This window comes from Schistocerca piceifrons, chromosome X (assembly GCF_021461385.2).
Source record: "Schistocerca piceifrons isolate TAMUIC-IGC-003096 chromosome X, iqSchPice1.1, whole genome shotgun sequence".
Lineage (NCBI taxonomy): Eukaryota > Metazoa > Arthropoda > Insecta > Orthoptera > Acrididae > Schistocerca > Schistocerca piceifrons.
In genome coordinates, this window is record NC_060149.1 from 368,109,525 (window position 1) to 368,126,280 (window position 16,756).

A 16,756-nucleotide genomic window follows, 5' to 3' on the forward strand; every position below is an offset into this window, starting at 1 on the left:
GATGTATCAAAATATATGTAATAAATAATAATATTTTCATATAAAATTGTTTTTATTTTTTTCCCTACCATATTCTACCATTAAGGTGATTTAAGAGTTTCTAATGCAGTCACTGTAGCTCAATGAGTATTTGTCTCTTAAACAGAAATTTATATAGACACAGAGTCATCAGCACCCTCTCACCAACTTCCTAAACTACAATGACTGCACATTTCGTAGCCTATTTATTCTTTTACACCGAAAGCAAAGATTATCTTACACTTTTTGTGTTTCAAAGTTGCATACACTGCTGCTAATGTTTGTATACTTACAGTGGTTGAATGATCACTCATCCAGTCATGTAAGGACTCTCAAAGGGTGAACATGTCGAAACATGTAGCACCATTCCTTGCCTCAAGACAGCTGTCATCTAAGTGTTAATGATGTATAACAACCTAGTCAAACAAAAAAATATTTGTAACTCATAATTTTATTTTGTGCAGGTGATGTAAAGTCATTGCAGCTGCCTGATGTGACACTTGCGCTGGTTAATCCCACACAGTGGCATATCTAGAATGGGGGACACCCAATGCAGATATCAGTGGTGTCACTCAATGAATAGAAACTCTTAAAATCAAAAAAACCTGGATACATGTAAAGTAAGATTTGAAACAGTAAAAATGAAAGTCACTGGAGACATTAATCGTCAAATTGCGACATATAGTGTAATAGTACTCTTTTATTGTATATTATACATTATTGTATAGTATTATACACAATAAATTAGTATACATTCTTCAGAAGACTAATTGGTAAAGTAAGACACAAACAAATAAAATTTTCTTCCTAGCTTTAACAGCTGTGAACTCTAAAATTACATCTTCAGAATTAATATTTTGTGTTGTCTCACCTTCGATAGTTAATATGACAAGATTATTTAGCCTCATGTTGCTCATTGTCGACCATTATTAGTTCTAACTTAATTTTGATTTGCTTAAGCTCGTCTCACACCAAACAACTGATATGCAAATTGTCATAAATAATTTTGGAGGGAGCATAAGGCTTGTAAGAGAGTCTGTAAATCGCATTCCACAATGAATTTAAAGAAGTCTAGACATATCCAATCAGAAAATACAACATTTACCGCATTTAAATGTCTTCTTAGCTTTGGAATCTCAAAGATGTGTTCTGCTTCAGATGTCTTGAAACAATACGTTTCAACTCCTTATTGTCTGTCAAAAGCAAAATATTAGGATGCACAACCTCGAAGAAAAAGGCAATGTTTTGAATGGACTTTGATTTGGTTTGGAGTTCAATACTGAAAGGGTCAAGACATTTCAAAATATCATTTTGATGCTCTGCTCTCAGTGTGAATCCTGCATCGGTGGCCATTTCACCAGTCATTCGTTTTTTACGACGAATTGATCGTTCTATTGGAATGTTGTAGTCCTCAGATTTTTTCGCAGCAATATCTATTGCCTTTTTTACAATATGAACTCGTTTTTGTGCAGTACAAAGATGAAGTGCCTCTATTTTTATAGCTAACTGATCAAGACTCAAGCCTTTACTTTGTAATGCAACCTGAGTACAATTTACTTCTCATAGTACGTCATTCCAAAAGTAAAGATAACAAAGAAATGTGAAATTACACACAATAGTCTAAATTTTCTTGTTGATCACATAATTCATCAATTACAGCTAGAAACCATCAAAATTTTCTGTCAGCATTTATTTCTCCATAATGATCACCTCAGCACATGGATGGGAATCTTTCAACAGATGATTCCCTGTGTTTAATATGAATTTTGCAGCTGCAAGTGCAAGCAGAAAAAAATGTAGACATGGTCTCTACTGTTATGAAAAATATAACACAAGGTATATTTTGTGCAAATGAGGGTGAAATACATACATTAATTGATTGATCAATACATTTCACAAAAATGGCTTTATTGGGTTTTACTTTAATAATAACTTATGCTCTTGCATTGTTGATCATAACAGCTGCATTGTTATAACCTAGGTAACAACACTTCTAAACATCCCAACTCTCATTGTCAAGTTTCTTAAGAATTTCGTCGCTAAGATCAGTGGCTTACTGTTTTTGTAACAGAAAAAATCCAGGTAATACTTGTTTTACATTCACTTTTCCATCATTAGTTTTCACATAACTAATCATTTCAGACATTTGATCAATTTGTGAAAAATCAGTTGTGATATCAACTGTAATACAAAAAAATCAGCAATTCAATTTCGTTGACATTCTTAGATTTTACATTGTTAGCTACAACATTTAGAAGTTCATTCTGTACTTCAGACGACAAATATTATACTTTTTGTGATTTACCATTTTTCTAGTTCAAGATGTGGTCTTTCAACACTACATCGTACTTGGACATTAATTTGACTAGTTCTAAGAAACTGCCTTATTTTAGCTTTGTGCTTCATCATGTCCACGAAATGCTACATTTTGTTTAGCAAGAAACAAAGTTATATAAAGTAATCTAGACAAAACATGCTTCCACTACAGTTTTTCGGATCCATTAATTGCAAGGCTGCGTCATCGATTGTTTTAAGCCATTTTATGCTGATTTCCAACGTTTCCCACTTTTCAAGATTTTTTTATACATTCATTTGTAGTTTCTTGGTTGGCCACTTCAGGATTTAGTTTCCACCACTTCTGAAATCCACTTATAAATGTTGATCTTGCAGTATCACTACTGGCGATAGCAAATAAGAAGCAAAAGCAGTACTGGTTATTAGTTACAGGAGAGAAAACAATTGAAGACTGCAGAATCATCTCATAAGACCATTCTTTTGAAAGATATTGCACATCGTCTTTCGTTTTAATCGGTGCTTAAATACAGTGTGAAACAGCCCCTTTCTGGTCTGTAAATATTCACTTCCTTTTTTATGATCACACTGCTAACATTACAGGTGTGCCCCAATGGGAAGACACCTCTCAAGTACTGAAGTGAGTCATTCATATTATTACAGTCTTTGAGCGCAGTAACATTATCAGTATTATCACAATCATTTTCAATATCTCTTTCTGATTCGTCTTAATCACGGGTTATCATCATTACTGTATTGTCATTGTTGCCTTCTGAAGACTATCTGATATTATCTGAATCATTCATTGCATCAACATGAGAATCACTTTCTTTTGCGAAACTTTGCTACCCTCAGGTTTTGCAACGTATTTCTTGTTCTTTCTTAACAGACACTACATAAATACGTAACTAAGGCAAGTTAGTCAATGATATCGTCAGTACAGATGCACACCAGGCTGAACTGAGAATTTGTATCTGATGGGAGGCGTGTCACGGTAATCGGTGCAGTTGCCATGACCACTAGGCCTGGATGGTCTAGTGGCCAGAGCATCTGCCTAGTAAGCAACAGACCTGGGCTAAAACTCCAGTCTGGCACAAATTTTCAACTTTCGCCATTGTCTGTTATTCCTTTGCGTCTTAATCCATAATGTTTGCTGGATCTTACATACACTGATCAGCCAGAAGATTATGATCATCTATGTAACAACCGATATGTCCACCTTTGGCATGGATAACAGTGGCAGTGTGCCATTGTATGAAAGCAATGAGGCCTTGGTATGTCGCTGGAGGGAGGTGGCACCACATCTGCACACACAAGTTACTTAATTTCCGTTAATTCCAGGAAAGGGGGCAATGAGCTCTGATGTCACGTTCAGTCACAACCCAGATGTGTTTGATCGAGTTCAGATCTGGCAAGTTGGGGGCCAGCAAATCAATTGGCACTCGACATTACGTTCCTCTAACCACTCCACCACATTCTTGGCCTTATGACATGGCATATTATCTTGTTGAAAAATGCCAGTGTCATAGGGAAACATGATCGTCATGAAGGGATGCATGTAGCTTGCAACCATCTTTGCCTATCTTGCTGCCTTGTACAAGCTTCACTGGACCTGTGGATGCCCATGTGAAGCATAATGGAGCCGCCACTAGCTTGTCACTGTAATTCAGTACAGGTGCCATGGAGCTGTTCCTCTGGAAGACAATGGATTTGTGCCTCCCTTTGGCATGATGAAGAAAGTACCAGGATTCATCAGACCTTGCAATGCTCTGCAATTGCGCCAATATCCATTGCTGATGGTGATGTATCCGTTTCAGTTGTAGTTGAAAATGTCATGGTGTTAACGTTGACATATGCATAGGCCGTCGACTGCGAAGGCCCATCAATATGTGTGTTCGATGCTGCACCGTGTGTTCAGAGACACTTGTACTCTGCTCAGCAAAAAAGTCTGACGTTATTTCCGCCACAGTTCGCTGCCTGCCCTGTTTTACCAGTCTCCCCAACCTACGACATCTTACATCTATAATGAGGGGTGGCTACCCAACCCCATGATATCTGGATGTGGCCTTATCTTGGTTTCGCCAGGTGATGAAGACACTCACCACAGCACTCCTTGAACATCCGACAAATGGTGGAGTTCCCAAAATGTTCATGCCAAGCCTCCAGCCCATCACAGTCTGCCCTCGGTGAAACTCAAAATGCCATGAGTAATGCGGATAATGGGCCTGAGGCACTAAATTAGTAGTTTGTGGATAAGTTGAGAATTTTTGTGTGCTGGGAAACATGCTAGTGTAGTCTGCACAGTTGCAATGGTCACTGTGTACACATCACTTTGTGATCAGAGAATGTGCCTAGTGAGGAGAAGCCACAGGTATCACATCGCAGTCAGGCATAAATTTTCAAATTTCCCCATTGATTTCAATCAATGTCTGCTTGCAGTCAATGTCTGTAATTCATTTGTGCTTTAATTCATAGTGGCTGCCGGATCAAAATGGTGTCTGTTCTTTCAGACATGTCTAAAGGAGCAGACTCCACATATCTACATACAAAAATATTTACTTGTATAATTAGAGGTGTACATTTTATAGTAAATCTCCATTTTTAACGGATATATGCATTACCCATGTTAACAAATAAGGACAGTCACATTCTCTGTACAAGTCAGTTCATATTTACTGTGAAAATGGTTTAAATTACATTGTGAAATGAACGTGATGAAAAGCAGTGACAAACAGATAATTAATGTTTCCTTGTTACACCTGTTTATGAAGCCTAACATTATATACCAAAAATAAAACGGTAATGTTAATACCAGTTTTAGTTAGCATAAGCCCTCCATTTTCTAAAGTTGAATGAGATGATTTTGATAGGTTTGTGCTTAGGTAATGTAAGTCACATACACAAATCTGAACAGAAAAAGGTATTATTAGCAATTAAAAGCTGGGCACAGTGTGGTTAATTGACAAGTGATTATTACCACTTCTGTTATGATTTATCTATGTGACTTATGTTGCCCACAAATAGACATCAAATAAATTTCTCCCATGTAAATTTTGAAAATAGATAGCTTATGCTAACAAAAAACCAGCCAAGAATAAGTTGCTTGCCATGTGTAGCTGGTGTCTGTACTTTTCATTCTGAATGATATCACAGTGTATATTATTTTGATATATTTTGTTACAAATTATTAAGCTGTCCAGTCCACTTACCTTTGTTTTAGCTTTTTTACAAGATTTTGTTAGCTCTTTTATAACACTCTATTGAAGTAACAACAATTAACTTCATGTGAATCACAGCTCACGATTCGAAGGAAATGATAAATAAAATAAAAGATAAACAATGAAGATTTTGGAGGAACCACAACCGATCCACGAAGCTATGAAAATAAAAACAACAGACAAAGTGTCCGTTACAGTCTGTCCAATGCATAGTGAGTTCAAATGTTGAAGTTCAACTCTACTTATGCCTTATATCACTTCTGCCAGTCCTAGCGATCCATTGTTTGGTACGAAGCACAAGTACTAGAATGCATCCCAGTAACCATGGCATGAAATATTGCATATCAACTGCCTGTATTGTTGTTACTGCCATATTATAATGTATTTAATTGTGATCATCTTTAAACTGCTTTTTCACAGTTGTTCTAGTTCTATGAAATTTCCTACCATGGCAGATGATCAGCACAAAAATTGATTTGTTAATATTGCACAGGATGCTGTCCCCTGCACCACCATTCCTGACTCGGAAGTAGAAGTAGTCTTTCTGCTCTCTGCAGAAACTCCAGTAAGATAAGCTCCCTATAAACAGCCAGACCATATGTCTGTGTCTGTATTCCACCAACTCTCAGGGCTGTGAACAGAATGTAAATCAAAAGAAAAAAATGCTGCTTAGTTATTGTAGCAAAAGGAAAACAATTACTTTCAGTCCTGTGTCACCCCTATACAGGAGGCATCCAGGGTGGGCCATCCCCATTGTCCACCATTAGCTATGTCACTGATTCTACATGTTGTTTAAATAGCAGTGGCAAAATAGAGCACCGTAGGAATGATGTCAGATCGTAAGTTAGCTCCAGATGAGTGGATTCACCAATGTGACACATCAATGCAAATTTCTCCATGTTCAATAGAAATGCTTGCTCTCGCTCAGTGGTACTGGGTGATCATACAATAACTGCAGGGGACATCCCATGAACAGTTACACTGTTTAACGAGGGAGAATGCATTCATCTACAACAGTATACATTTAAAAATCTAATATATACTAATTATGTGATGAAGTATGTTCTAGACAAGTGGCTAATCTGGCAAACATATGTACACAGATTCTAAGAGAAAATTTGGACTAATCTGTTGGAGTTAGCACACTAAACTCTTCATCCATCAGAAGAAACCACGGTGCAACATTATGATTCATGTTGTGCATCAGTAAATCTAAATTTGTATGAAACAACTGTGCCAGATGTAGTCAAAAACAGTACTCCTATTTAAGTATGTGCATATACTAAGCTATATGTAAGAGTTTATGAATAAACAAAAAAGTGTAAGAACTACGTGTGTGTTTTCATTTTTCTATAAAATCCCCTGTACACTGATGTAAACAGATACTCGTCACAATGGCTGAGTGGACAAAACAACCCCATCACAAGGGCTCTGTAGTGACTGACTTGTCCTGCAATGCTACTGAAGAGCAGAAGAAGAAGATGAAGTATGGATCACTCCTTCTCAATAACATACAAGCTACAATTGTTGGTTGATTAGACTGAAGGAAGATTAATGTTGTTATGACATTATTAATATGTCCGTAAGGCATCTGCTTCAACCATGAGTATATATTTTCAAAAATATTATTTCAACCCAGATACTAGCTATTACAAGAGATACTGGAGGTCATTGATGGTGTAACATACACTATATTCACCAAAAGTGATGGTATCCCACCACTAGAATAGTAAAGCGAAACACTATATTTCGATATAGCAATGGAAAAGCTCGATGAAATACATATATATTTCTGTTCTGGCGGCCATATGGAGGTTGATATTATTTATTTGAGATAAACATATTCCAGGCTTCCAAAACAGCTGGCACAGGATAATGCAACATTATTAATCCTTTCAAACAGGAAAATATGAATTTTTGACGCATTTGTCAAGCACATTAGGAACTAACATGACATTCAATTATTTATAACCATATGTGGGGATTGCTGGAATCACATACAGTACGGGTTTCTGGATTTTCATAAGACAAGAAAATTGAACAAAGGGTAATATAGACAAAATTTCCAAGAGAATCTGTTTAAAAGATAGCATATCAACACATAATTGTGTCAGTACTTTGGGTACTATGGATACGTTTGATAGATCTTATGCACTCATTCTGAGGGGGTAGTGCACAGGCCTAATGTCCATTCATACATTGATACCAAATGGAAGTTTTAAAAGCTGTACAATGGAAAGTAATGATATCAATAAAGCTCTTAAACATCATCCTATGGAAATGCAAGCACAGGAAGATGCTATGAAAACTGTAACTGCAATCGTCCATAAAACTGAAAAAAGCATTAGAGGTTATAAAAAATGTAAACATTAATGAAACATATGCTCTGGAAGGAATCACTAAAGAGCTTCTGAAGTTAATAAATATAGCAAACGCAAAGGTTGACAAGACTGAAAGAGGTTTAGACATACAGAGAGAAGAACCTGTGTATGTTTGCAAGAGACTATTAAGTTGTATATATCTCAAACCCATTTTAGTGTGCAACAGCATGTTGACGAAACACGAGGCCATTGAGACACTGAAGGTGATATACTGGAAATCGCAACTGCTAAAATTATTACAACTGGAATGAAGTTGTTCTTTATCAGAAACGTACAAGCTAGTAACTGAAAGTATTAAACGGCTCTCACACATGATGAATAGTGGCAGACGAGGAGAATGAGGGGGAGGAGAAGAAGAAGAAGAACAAGACAAACAAAAAGAAGGATGTACTATTGCCCATTACATCAACCATCACAGTGTTAACGCACAGATGTAACATACATAGTAGACAGCAGTAAACCGCATATGCTGGGAAAGCATCCTATATGTCTAAGCAACTTGGGGGTAAAGAATATAAATAGAGTTGGTTTAGTGGATCTAATAGCGTTAGAGGTCAACCCCCATAGTCAAAGGTCAATGCAAAAGAACACCCTGAGACAGAGCCCAGAAGACTATAAAAACAGACACACCACTGGGCAAGAATGTAAAATAATCACAACAGACAACATAGAAGAAACGACAGTCAAGAGCACCAGACTAACAAGAAGCAATAATAGCGAATTCATAGTAGGAACATTGAAGAGGCAAATGCTGAGAACCATAGAGAGAGAAGAAGAGCACGAAAATGCACTAAAAGAAATAAAATTCGATATACTCGGACTATGTGAAGTAAGGAAAACGGCGGAAGTCATCATAGAGAAATCAAATGGTGATCTGCTTTATTATAAGGGATCTACCACAGGACAAAGAGGGATAGGCTGCATCATGAAAAGCGACGTAAAACCATCCATACAAGAATTTGTGGGAGTATCAGAATGAATAGCAGCTTTGAAACTTACCACACAAAGTCATCAAATAACAATCATACAAATATATTCCCCAACAGAAACGAGTACCAACGAAGAATTAGAAGATTACTATGAGAAACTAGATTACACCTTAGAGAGATATCGATCACCAATATAATAATTGGAGATTTCAACAGTGAAGTCGGCTCGTGCAGTAACTATGACAAAGAAAGAGTCGGACCACATGTTTTTGGAATAAGGAACAAGAGAGGAGAAAAAATGGTACAATTTTCTCAAGAACATAAACTGAAAATAACGATTGCCTTCTTCAGGAAAAATCAAAACCCAAGATGGACTTGGTGCTCGCCAGATAGCAAGGTGAAAAACGAAATATATTGCATTCTAACAGACAATCAAAACACAATAAAGAACATCCAAGTAATCTCACAGTTAAAATTAAGCACATTCCATAGAATGGTGTGGGAAAAAATAAAAATTCCAAAGAAATGAAGAAACGTAGAAAAATCAAGCGAAACTGAACAAAGACAAATTTAAACAAGAACTACAGAAGCAAGTACAACAAGCAGATATCAGCACAAAACAAAGCACTCAAGAAATGTATAACACACTAGAAAAATGCATATACCAAGCTCACAAGGACACAAGCAAAGACGAGCAAATGAAGAAAAGTCTAAGCAAATTAAGTCAGAGTACCATACAGCTAATCGATCACAGACCGATAATGATAAAAAAATAGAGATATTTCAGACTGGAATAAAGAAGAATATGCAAAACTAGACAAAATAACGAAAAGGAAAATAATGAAGGATATCCGTGAACACCGATCAGTAACAAATACTAGAAATAAACAAATAAATTGGAAAAGTGAAGATAAGCGCCCAGGGCGGGGAACAATGTCAACTAGGAATGAAGAACCAGGTGGGAGAACATCTAAACATAAAAGAGGATATAACCAAATCAGCAACGGAATTCTACAAAGCAAGATACACAAGCTCTCTACTAAAGATAGCCTCAAACCACAACCCTGTGTATCCAGACCCAAGCACCACTGAAACCATGCCTGCTACAACACACAGCGAGGTTAGAACAACCATCAGTGAATTATAAAATGGAAAGTCACCTGAAGAAGACAACATATACAATGAGCTCTTAAAAGAAGACCAAGATGTCCTAATACTAATCATCACAGAAGTGTTCAGCAAATTCATACAAAAAGAAGACATTCCAGACCAGTGGAAAATTAGTACAATTGTGCTTTTGCACAAAAAGGTATGAAAGATGACATGAACAATTATAGACCCATAAGTGTTATGTCTAACCTATATAAACTGTTCACAAAAATACTAACAAGGTGATTAACAAAAACACTAGACGAGAATCAACCCTCAGAACAAGCATAATTCCTCGAAGGATTTAGCACAGTGGACCATATTCAAATCCTTCATCAGATAATAGAAAAATTGGAGGATTGCCACCTCAAAATATACCTTACTTTTGTTGATTACAGCAAAGCATTCAATATCATCCAACACCCAAACATACTTCAGTCACTAAGAAATCAAGGAGTAGAACCAAAATACATCCAATTACTAAGAAACATTCAAAACAACAGCTTCGCTAGAGTTAAAACGCAAAAGACAGGCCAACCTTTGTGTGTGGAAAGAGGAGTTAGACAAGTGATCCCATTTCCCCAAAACTATTTACCTGCATACTCAAGGACATAATCAGGAAACTAAAACGGAAATAGATTATCGGAATATGCCTCAACGGCAAGAGACTAAAAAAATTGAGGTTCGCTGACTACATAGTCATCTTCGCCATAACTGCAAGGGAACTGCTATCAGTGCTCCTGGAGCATGACACACAAAGCAGGATGGCAAGACTCACAATGAGCAAATCTAAAACTCAAGTAATGACAAATGGATTAAAAACCCCAATATATCTTGAAGGAATGGAACTAATGTATGCATCACAATACATATGCCTAGGACAAATAACTTCCTTTAACAACAAAATGGAAAAATAAATGAAACGAAGAGTTATCTTGGTAAGCCTTCTGGGCCCTAAAGTTCATATGGCTAGACGAAACCCCAAATAGGAGACTCAAATTGGAGACAATCGAAAGTTGCGTTTTTCCAGTGTTATTATATGGATGTCAGACATGGGCTCTCAGATTCAAAGAGAGAAACAGTCTACAGTTATGCCAAAGGAAAACGCAGATGAAGATCCTTGGCATCTCTCTGAAAGACACAATATCAAACATCTAAATACACAATATGTGAGAACAATAGACCTAGCACAACAGGGTACGAAGATCAAATGGAAATGGGGCTTTATTCTTTTCAAGAGACATTAATATTACAAACAACAGTAGAAGTACCTTCATTTATATACACTTAAAATATTATGACATTAACCTAAACCCAAGCATAAAAGATATTTATCAACGAACCATCATTTGCGTCTCATCTATATATAATTTTTATAAATAAAAATATAATATTTAACAAAAAAGTTTTATAATGAATGGAGTCAATCATACATCAAGTCGCCAACGAGCTTACATACAATAATATGTAAGTGTTAATCATTATTGCCGAAAATAATGTTCCTTGCTTTAAAGGAAAAGATGTTGCTGAAATATTAGAAATAAAAATACAAAACGAGCAATCAGAAAATCTGTCGATAAAGACTAGTGAGGCTGCAAGACGACAGATGGACAGAACGAGCTACTACATGGGACCCCTACATCGGCAAGAGATTCCTAGGGAGGCCAAGACCCAAATGGTTGGACTTATTCAGAAAACAAGCAGGAATACAGTGGACTAGCATAGCAAGAAACAAAAAGGAGTTGAAAGAACTAGAACTACAACTAAGTGATCAAGTGTAATTCAATGTGTAGTGTGCATTAAGTGCAGTACCCTCTTACGCAAACTAGCTCACCGTGTGAGTCTTTAAAAGCAGTTACCCCTACTCATAGGAGGCCTTTGCCCTCAAGGACAGACCACAGGCTATTTTCATTCATTTCATTCATTCATTCATGTCATACATTATACCTAAATCATTATCAGCTGTTTGAATTAAATGATCTATCTGACCACTTTAATTTTAATTCCTTCATCTTTAATTTTATTTAAATTTTCTGAATGTGATATTTGATCTTTGATTTTACATTTACCTGTTTTTCTAATTGAAGGTAAAGCATCGTGAGGCCCCTCATTGTTTAAATTTTTTACTTCTACTTTAAAATTAAATAATATAAACCATATTCATTAATAAATGTAGAAGATTTCTCATTACCTTTTAAGGGTGTCTTGGAGACAGCCTTAAATTTTTCTAATATCGTACAATCATCTTAATTGACAATTTTTCTGATTGCTCGTTTTGTATTTTTATATTCTAATATTTCAGCAAAATCCTTTCCTTTAAATGAAGGAACATTATTTTCGTTAATAACGATTAATATTTGCTTATAATTATATGTAAGCTTGTTGCTGACTTGATCTGTGATAGACTCCATTCATTATAAAACATTTTTATTAGATTTTTTATTTCTATTTTATAATAATTACATATACATGATATGGAAATGATGGTTCATTGATAAATATCTTTGACGCTTAGGTTTAGATTAATTTCAGAATATTTTAAGTGTATATAAATTAAGGTACGTCTACTACTGTTGTTTGTAATATTAATGTCTCCTGAAAAGAATAAAGCCCAAAAATTTTTATATCAGTTATGTTACTTAAATATTCATGATGATACAAAATTTACTCAAGTGTGTCATGGTGTATTCACAAGAGCTTTAATGTTATTTCAATATGCATACAATCTAGCTGGTGAATTGAATGAAGAAACTTTAAAATTTGTGACTAAGCTTAGATGTGGTGAAAAAAAATTCATTTGGTAGTTATAGAATTAGTATGTATAAATGGAATAAAAAGAATATAAAATGGTTCTATAAATTATTAGAAACAGCAGAAAAAGGATTTCATTTATGGCAAAAGTATACTGGTATTAGATTTCGTCTAAATAACAAGGGCCCTGATATATTACTTTCAAATAAAAGATGATTATGAAAAAATAATATATACAATCATCATTGTCCGAAGGATCTAGATGGAAAAGGAAATGTGTTAGGTCTTGCAGTTTTCCAGACTATGAATAATGCTCCACTAGAAAAACATATGGATGATAATCAATTGTGGTACTAGGAAATTGACCATAAGACACTAAAAATCTGACAAATTTATTTGAGGTTTTACTTTATCGAAATGGTCATTCATTACATTTAGTCCATTCAGATGTTTGTGGATTAATAATGTTTCCATACTGTAATGGCTCACTTAGAGAATTACTTCAAGATGACATCAGTGGTATTAAGAGTTTGTATGGTAAAAGAAATGTCAACAGACCCGACTATACCATAATCTACACCAGTTGTACCATCAGTTAACACAAATGAATCAATTGAAGCATTATATGAAATTAATAAATTCGATTATTTAATACTTTCAAGTGGAATTTCATATATTTTTTACAAGAAGTGCGTGCTGATAGGTATTGTTATGAATGCACAATTAATAAGTAATTGGTTAACATTCTTACCACAATATTCACAAAAAAAAGATTGTGTGTATCAAAGAATGAATAGTGGTGTTACCCTATTTGTTGATGATGTGATGTATATGTTAAATTTACACACATTACAGTTAAACCTTGAACATCCAAAGTCAATAACGAGTATGGGAGTATAAAATATTTTTTATTGAATGGAGTACTAAACGCTTATTCTGGTAGAACAATTTTACCATTTAGGGAATTTTTCTATATAGAGTTAGATGAATGTGATCTCAAATGTATGTTGTGAGGAATTATAAGTAGCCAATTTCCTACAGGATTAAATTCTGCATTCAGACATGTTAATGGATTGTTTTCTTTTTCAAGGTTGACACTTTTATGAATATAATGAATTCGCAAAAAATTTGTTAAGGCTGGTACAATTGTTTTATCTTTATTTGGTATTGGTTGTAATAAATGGTCAGAATTAGTTCGTAAATATATTGAAAGGTAAATACAAAAATTAGAAAATTTGGAACAGCTTAAGCAGTCTTAAGACTATGTATTTATAAAAAAATATAATGAACAATTTTTATATAAATAAATTTGAATAAGATTAAACTGTGTAAGTATTATAACAATGAGAAGTCAGTTGATAATTTTAATTCACAAAAATACACAAAAGATGCTTATAGAATTGTGTGTAGAAAATCTGTAATTCAATATCATGACAAAGTGTACAATGAGAAACGAATTCCTTGTGCATGTGGAAAAAAGATTTCTAAATATCATTATAAAAGTCATTTACAACGAATTCCTATTGAAGAACGGTCGGAAATATTATTGTTGGTGAATAATGTTGAAAAACAGGAAACTAATGCATCTACAAAGAAATGTAAAGTTTTGTTAAGTAACTGAAGTTTTAAATTGTTTTACATACATCCATTACATAAAGATAACGATATTAATAAATGTAAAAATGTGTTTCAGATAATATTAGGAATAAGAAAGAAATATCATCCTGTATTTAGTTTTTAAACACTTATTAAATAAGAATTCGCTGCAGTCGATGTTTGATTAGTTTTTCACAAATCAACTAACTTTTATTTTTAATAAATAGAACATTAAAATAGAGAAATCCACGCTTGTTCAACTTTGTGGTTATTGTAAAAGAGCCTATATTATATTAAATAAATCTGATATAATTACATTTATTAAGAGACAGCTGCTGCAAGCTGGAAGTCATGGTAAACAGTTACCTTATCATAAAATTAAAAACGATGTTGAAATTTTCAAAACTAAAGTTGATTAACAATTGAAAAAGATATTTTCATTTTCTACCAACATCTTTGAGAAACAAAAAAAAAAAACAGTTCATGATTATCTAGTTGATAAAGCATTTGCTGAAAGATTACAAACTATAAATTTTGAAAATAATGTAATCTCAGTTTAACCTAACCATTTCTTATCTGTGGTGAAACTGAAAATTATCAAATTGGAAAAAATAACCTAAGAATACATCATGGATTGAAAGTAACTTCTAAACGATTTTGTTGGTAGCAAATGCAAACAAATATAAGTATTATATACTTTAAGGTCCAGACAGTAAACTTCAACACCACAAATGAAAGAGAGTTAATTAAAAATTTAAGAATGGTTAACAAGATATTTGATCAAGAATGGGTTAATTCAAGCATATGGATCAGAATGGACATTAAATACAATTATTGGTTTACAACTAGGAAATAACAGATATGGCCCACGTACATTCAATTGCCAGAGAAAATAAAAAATAAAAAGTATGTATTAACGACAAAATAACGATAAAATGTTTTCTGTTGTCTATACTATCTGCAATATATCCTGCAGATAAAAATGTTAAAGAGTTTACCAATATAAAAATGTTGGTAATGATCTTGATCAGAAACTTGAAAATTTTGAATTTCCGATAGTGGTTGAAAATATTCCAAAAATTAAACGTAAAATTAATGTGTTAATTTGTTTAATGAAAAACATGAAATGTATCAATTACGATTTACTAAATGTGAGAAAGAAGAACATGTAAATCTCCTTTATTTGAAGGACAGAAGTAATTCATACTTTTGTTATGTAAAAAAATTATATAGACTTGTGTTGAGCCAAATTAATAAACACAAATCAGTAAAATTTAGTCGTAATTTATGTATACTCCTTTTCAATATTTAATAAAAATTAGACAATCACACATCTAACTGTTTAGTTGACAAAACATAAAAAGTATAAATACCAGAAAAAGGTTCATATGTACATTTTCAAAATAATAAACTTACACAAAAGTTCCATCTGTTATTTATGTTGATTTTGAAAGTTTACTACTGAAGATGCATAACTGTCAACCAAATCCAGAAAATTCACACACAGTGAAACATCAAAAACATGAACCATGTGGGTTCTGTTATATCAATAACTAATGGACATTACAAAATCCAGTTGTATACACAGGACCAAATTCTCATAAAAAGTTTATTGAATGGATAAAACAAGAAGTAGAAGATATCAGATGAATGTATTTTAAAATTGAAGAAATGAAACCGTTAACACCTGCAGAACAATCAAGATATGTAAGTTCAAAAATCTGTACACTGTGTAAATGTAATTACTCACAGGACCATTTGAATGGAAAATTTATAAAACCATTATCTAATAACTGTAAACTGAAACTGACACTTCTGAGTTTTGTACAAATTTATCTACATAATCTCTCAGAGTATGATTCACATCTGTTTGTAAAAGAACTTGGTTATGGTAAAAAAAGAGATAGATTTAATACCCAATAATGAAGACCTATACATCAGTTTTTGTAAGATGACAGACGAGATTTGACAAAACATTTAAATTATGCCTTCTTCACTCAATAAACTTTCATCAAATTTGAAAGGAGATCAATGAAGAACATTAGAAAATTTTCACTGAAAGAATTAATCAATCTAGTGATCAGAAAAGGTTTATCCATATGATTACATGGATTCTTGGAAGAATTTGGAGAGACGTAATTACCTGCAAAGGAAGCACTTCACAGTTAACTGAATGACTGTGAAATAAGTGATGAAGATTATAAACATGCAAAAATAATTTGGGAAAAATTTAATATCATAAATCCTGGCGAACATCATGTTCTATATCTTAAAACTGATGTTTTGTAATTGGCTGATGTGTTTGAAAATTTTAGAAAAACGTATATAAAAGCGTATGATTTAGATCCATCTTGATATTTTTCTACAGTACTAGATTTATCATGAGATGCAGTGTTAAAAAAGGCTAAACAACCAATAGAAT

The 16,756-nt window shown here is 33.8% G+C and overlaps 1 protein-coding gene across 1 annotated transcript; it reads left to right on the top strand.

The window, feature by feature from the left end:
* Window positions 1-10,790: 10,790 nt before the first annotated feature.
* LOC124722364 lies at window positions 10,791-14,298 on the top strand. The gene is made up of 4 exons (XM_047247537.1): window positions 10,791-10,840; window positions 11,018-11,184; window positions 11,575-11,764; window positions 14,268-14,298. The coding sequence occupies exons 1-4, from the start codon at window positions 10,791-10,793 to the stop codon at window positions 14,296-14,298; spliced, it is 438 nt and encodes a 145-aa protein (XP_047103493.1).
* Window positions 14,299-16,756: the final 2,458 nt, after the last annotated feature.

Bases quoted from the DNA above. Each gene is read 5' to 3' on its own strand.
- LOC124722364 (XM_047247537.1), top strand. From the start codon at position 10,791: ATGACAAATGGATTAAAAACCCCAATATATCTTGAAGGAATGGAACTA. The intron at 11,185-11,574 runs GTACGAAGATCA...GATAAAGACTAG, and splicing joins AATAGACCTAGCACAACAGG to TGAGGCTGCAAGACGACAGA. The intron at 11,765-14,267 runs GTAATTCAATGT...TTCCTATTGAAG, and splicing joins CTACAACTAAGTGATCAAGT to AACGGTCGGAAATATTATTG.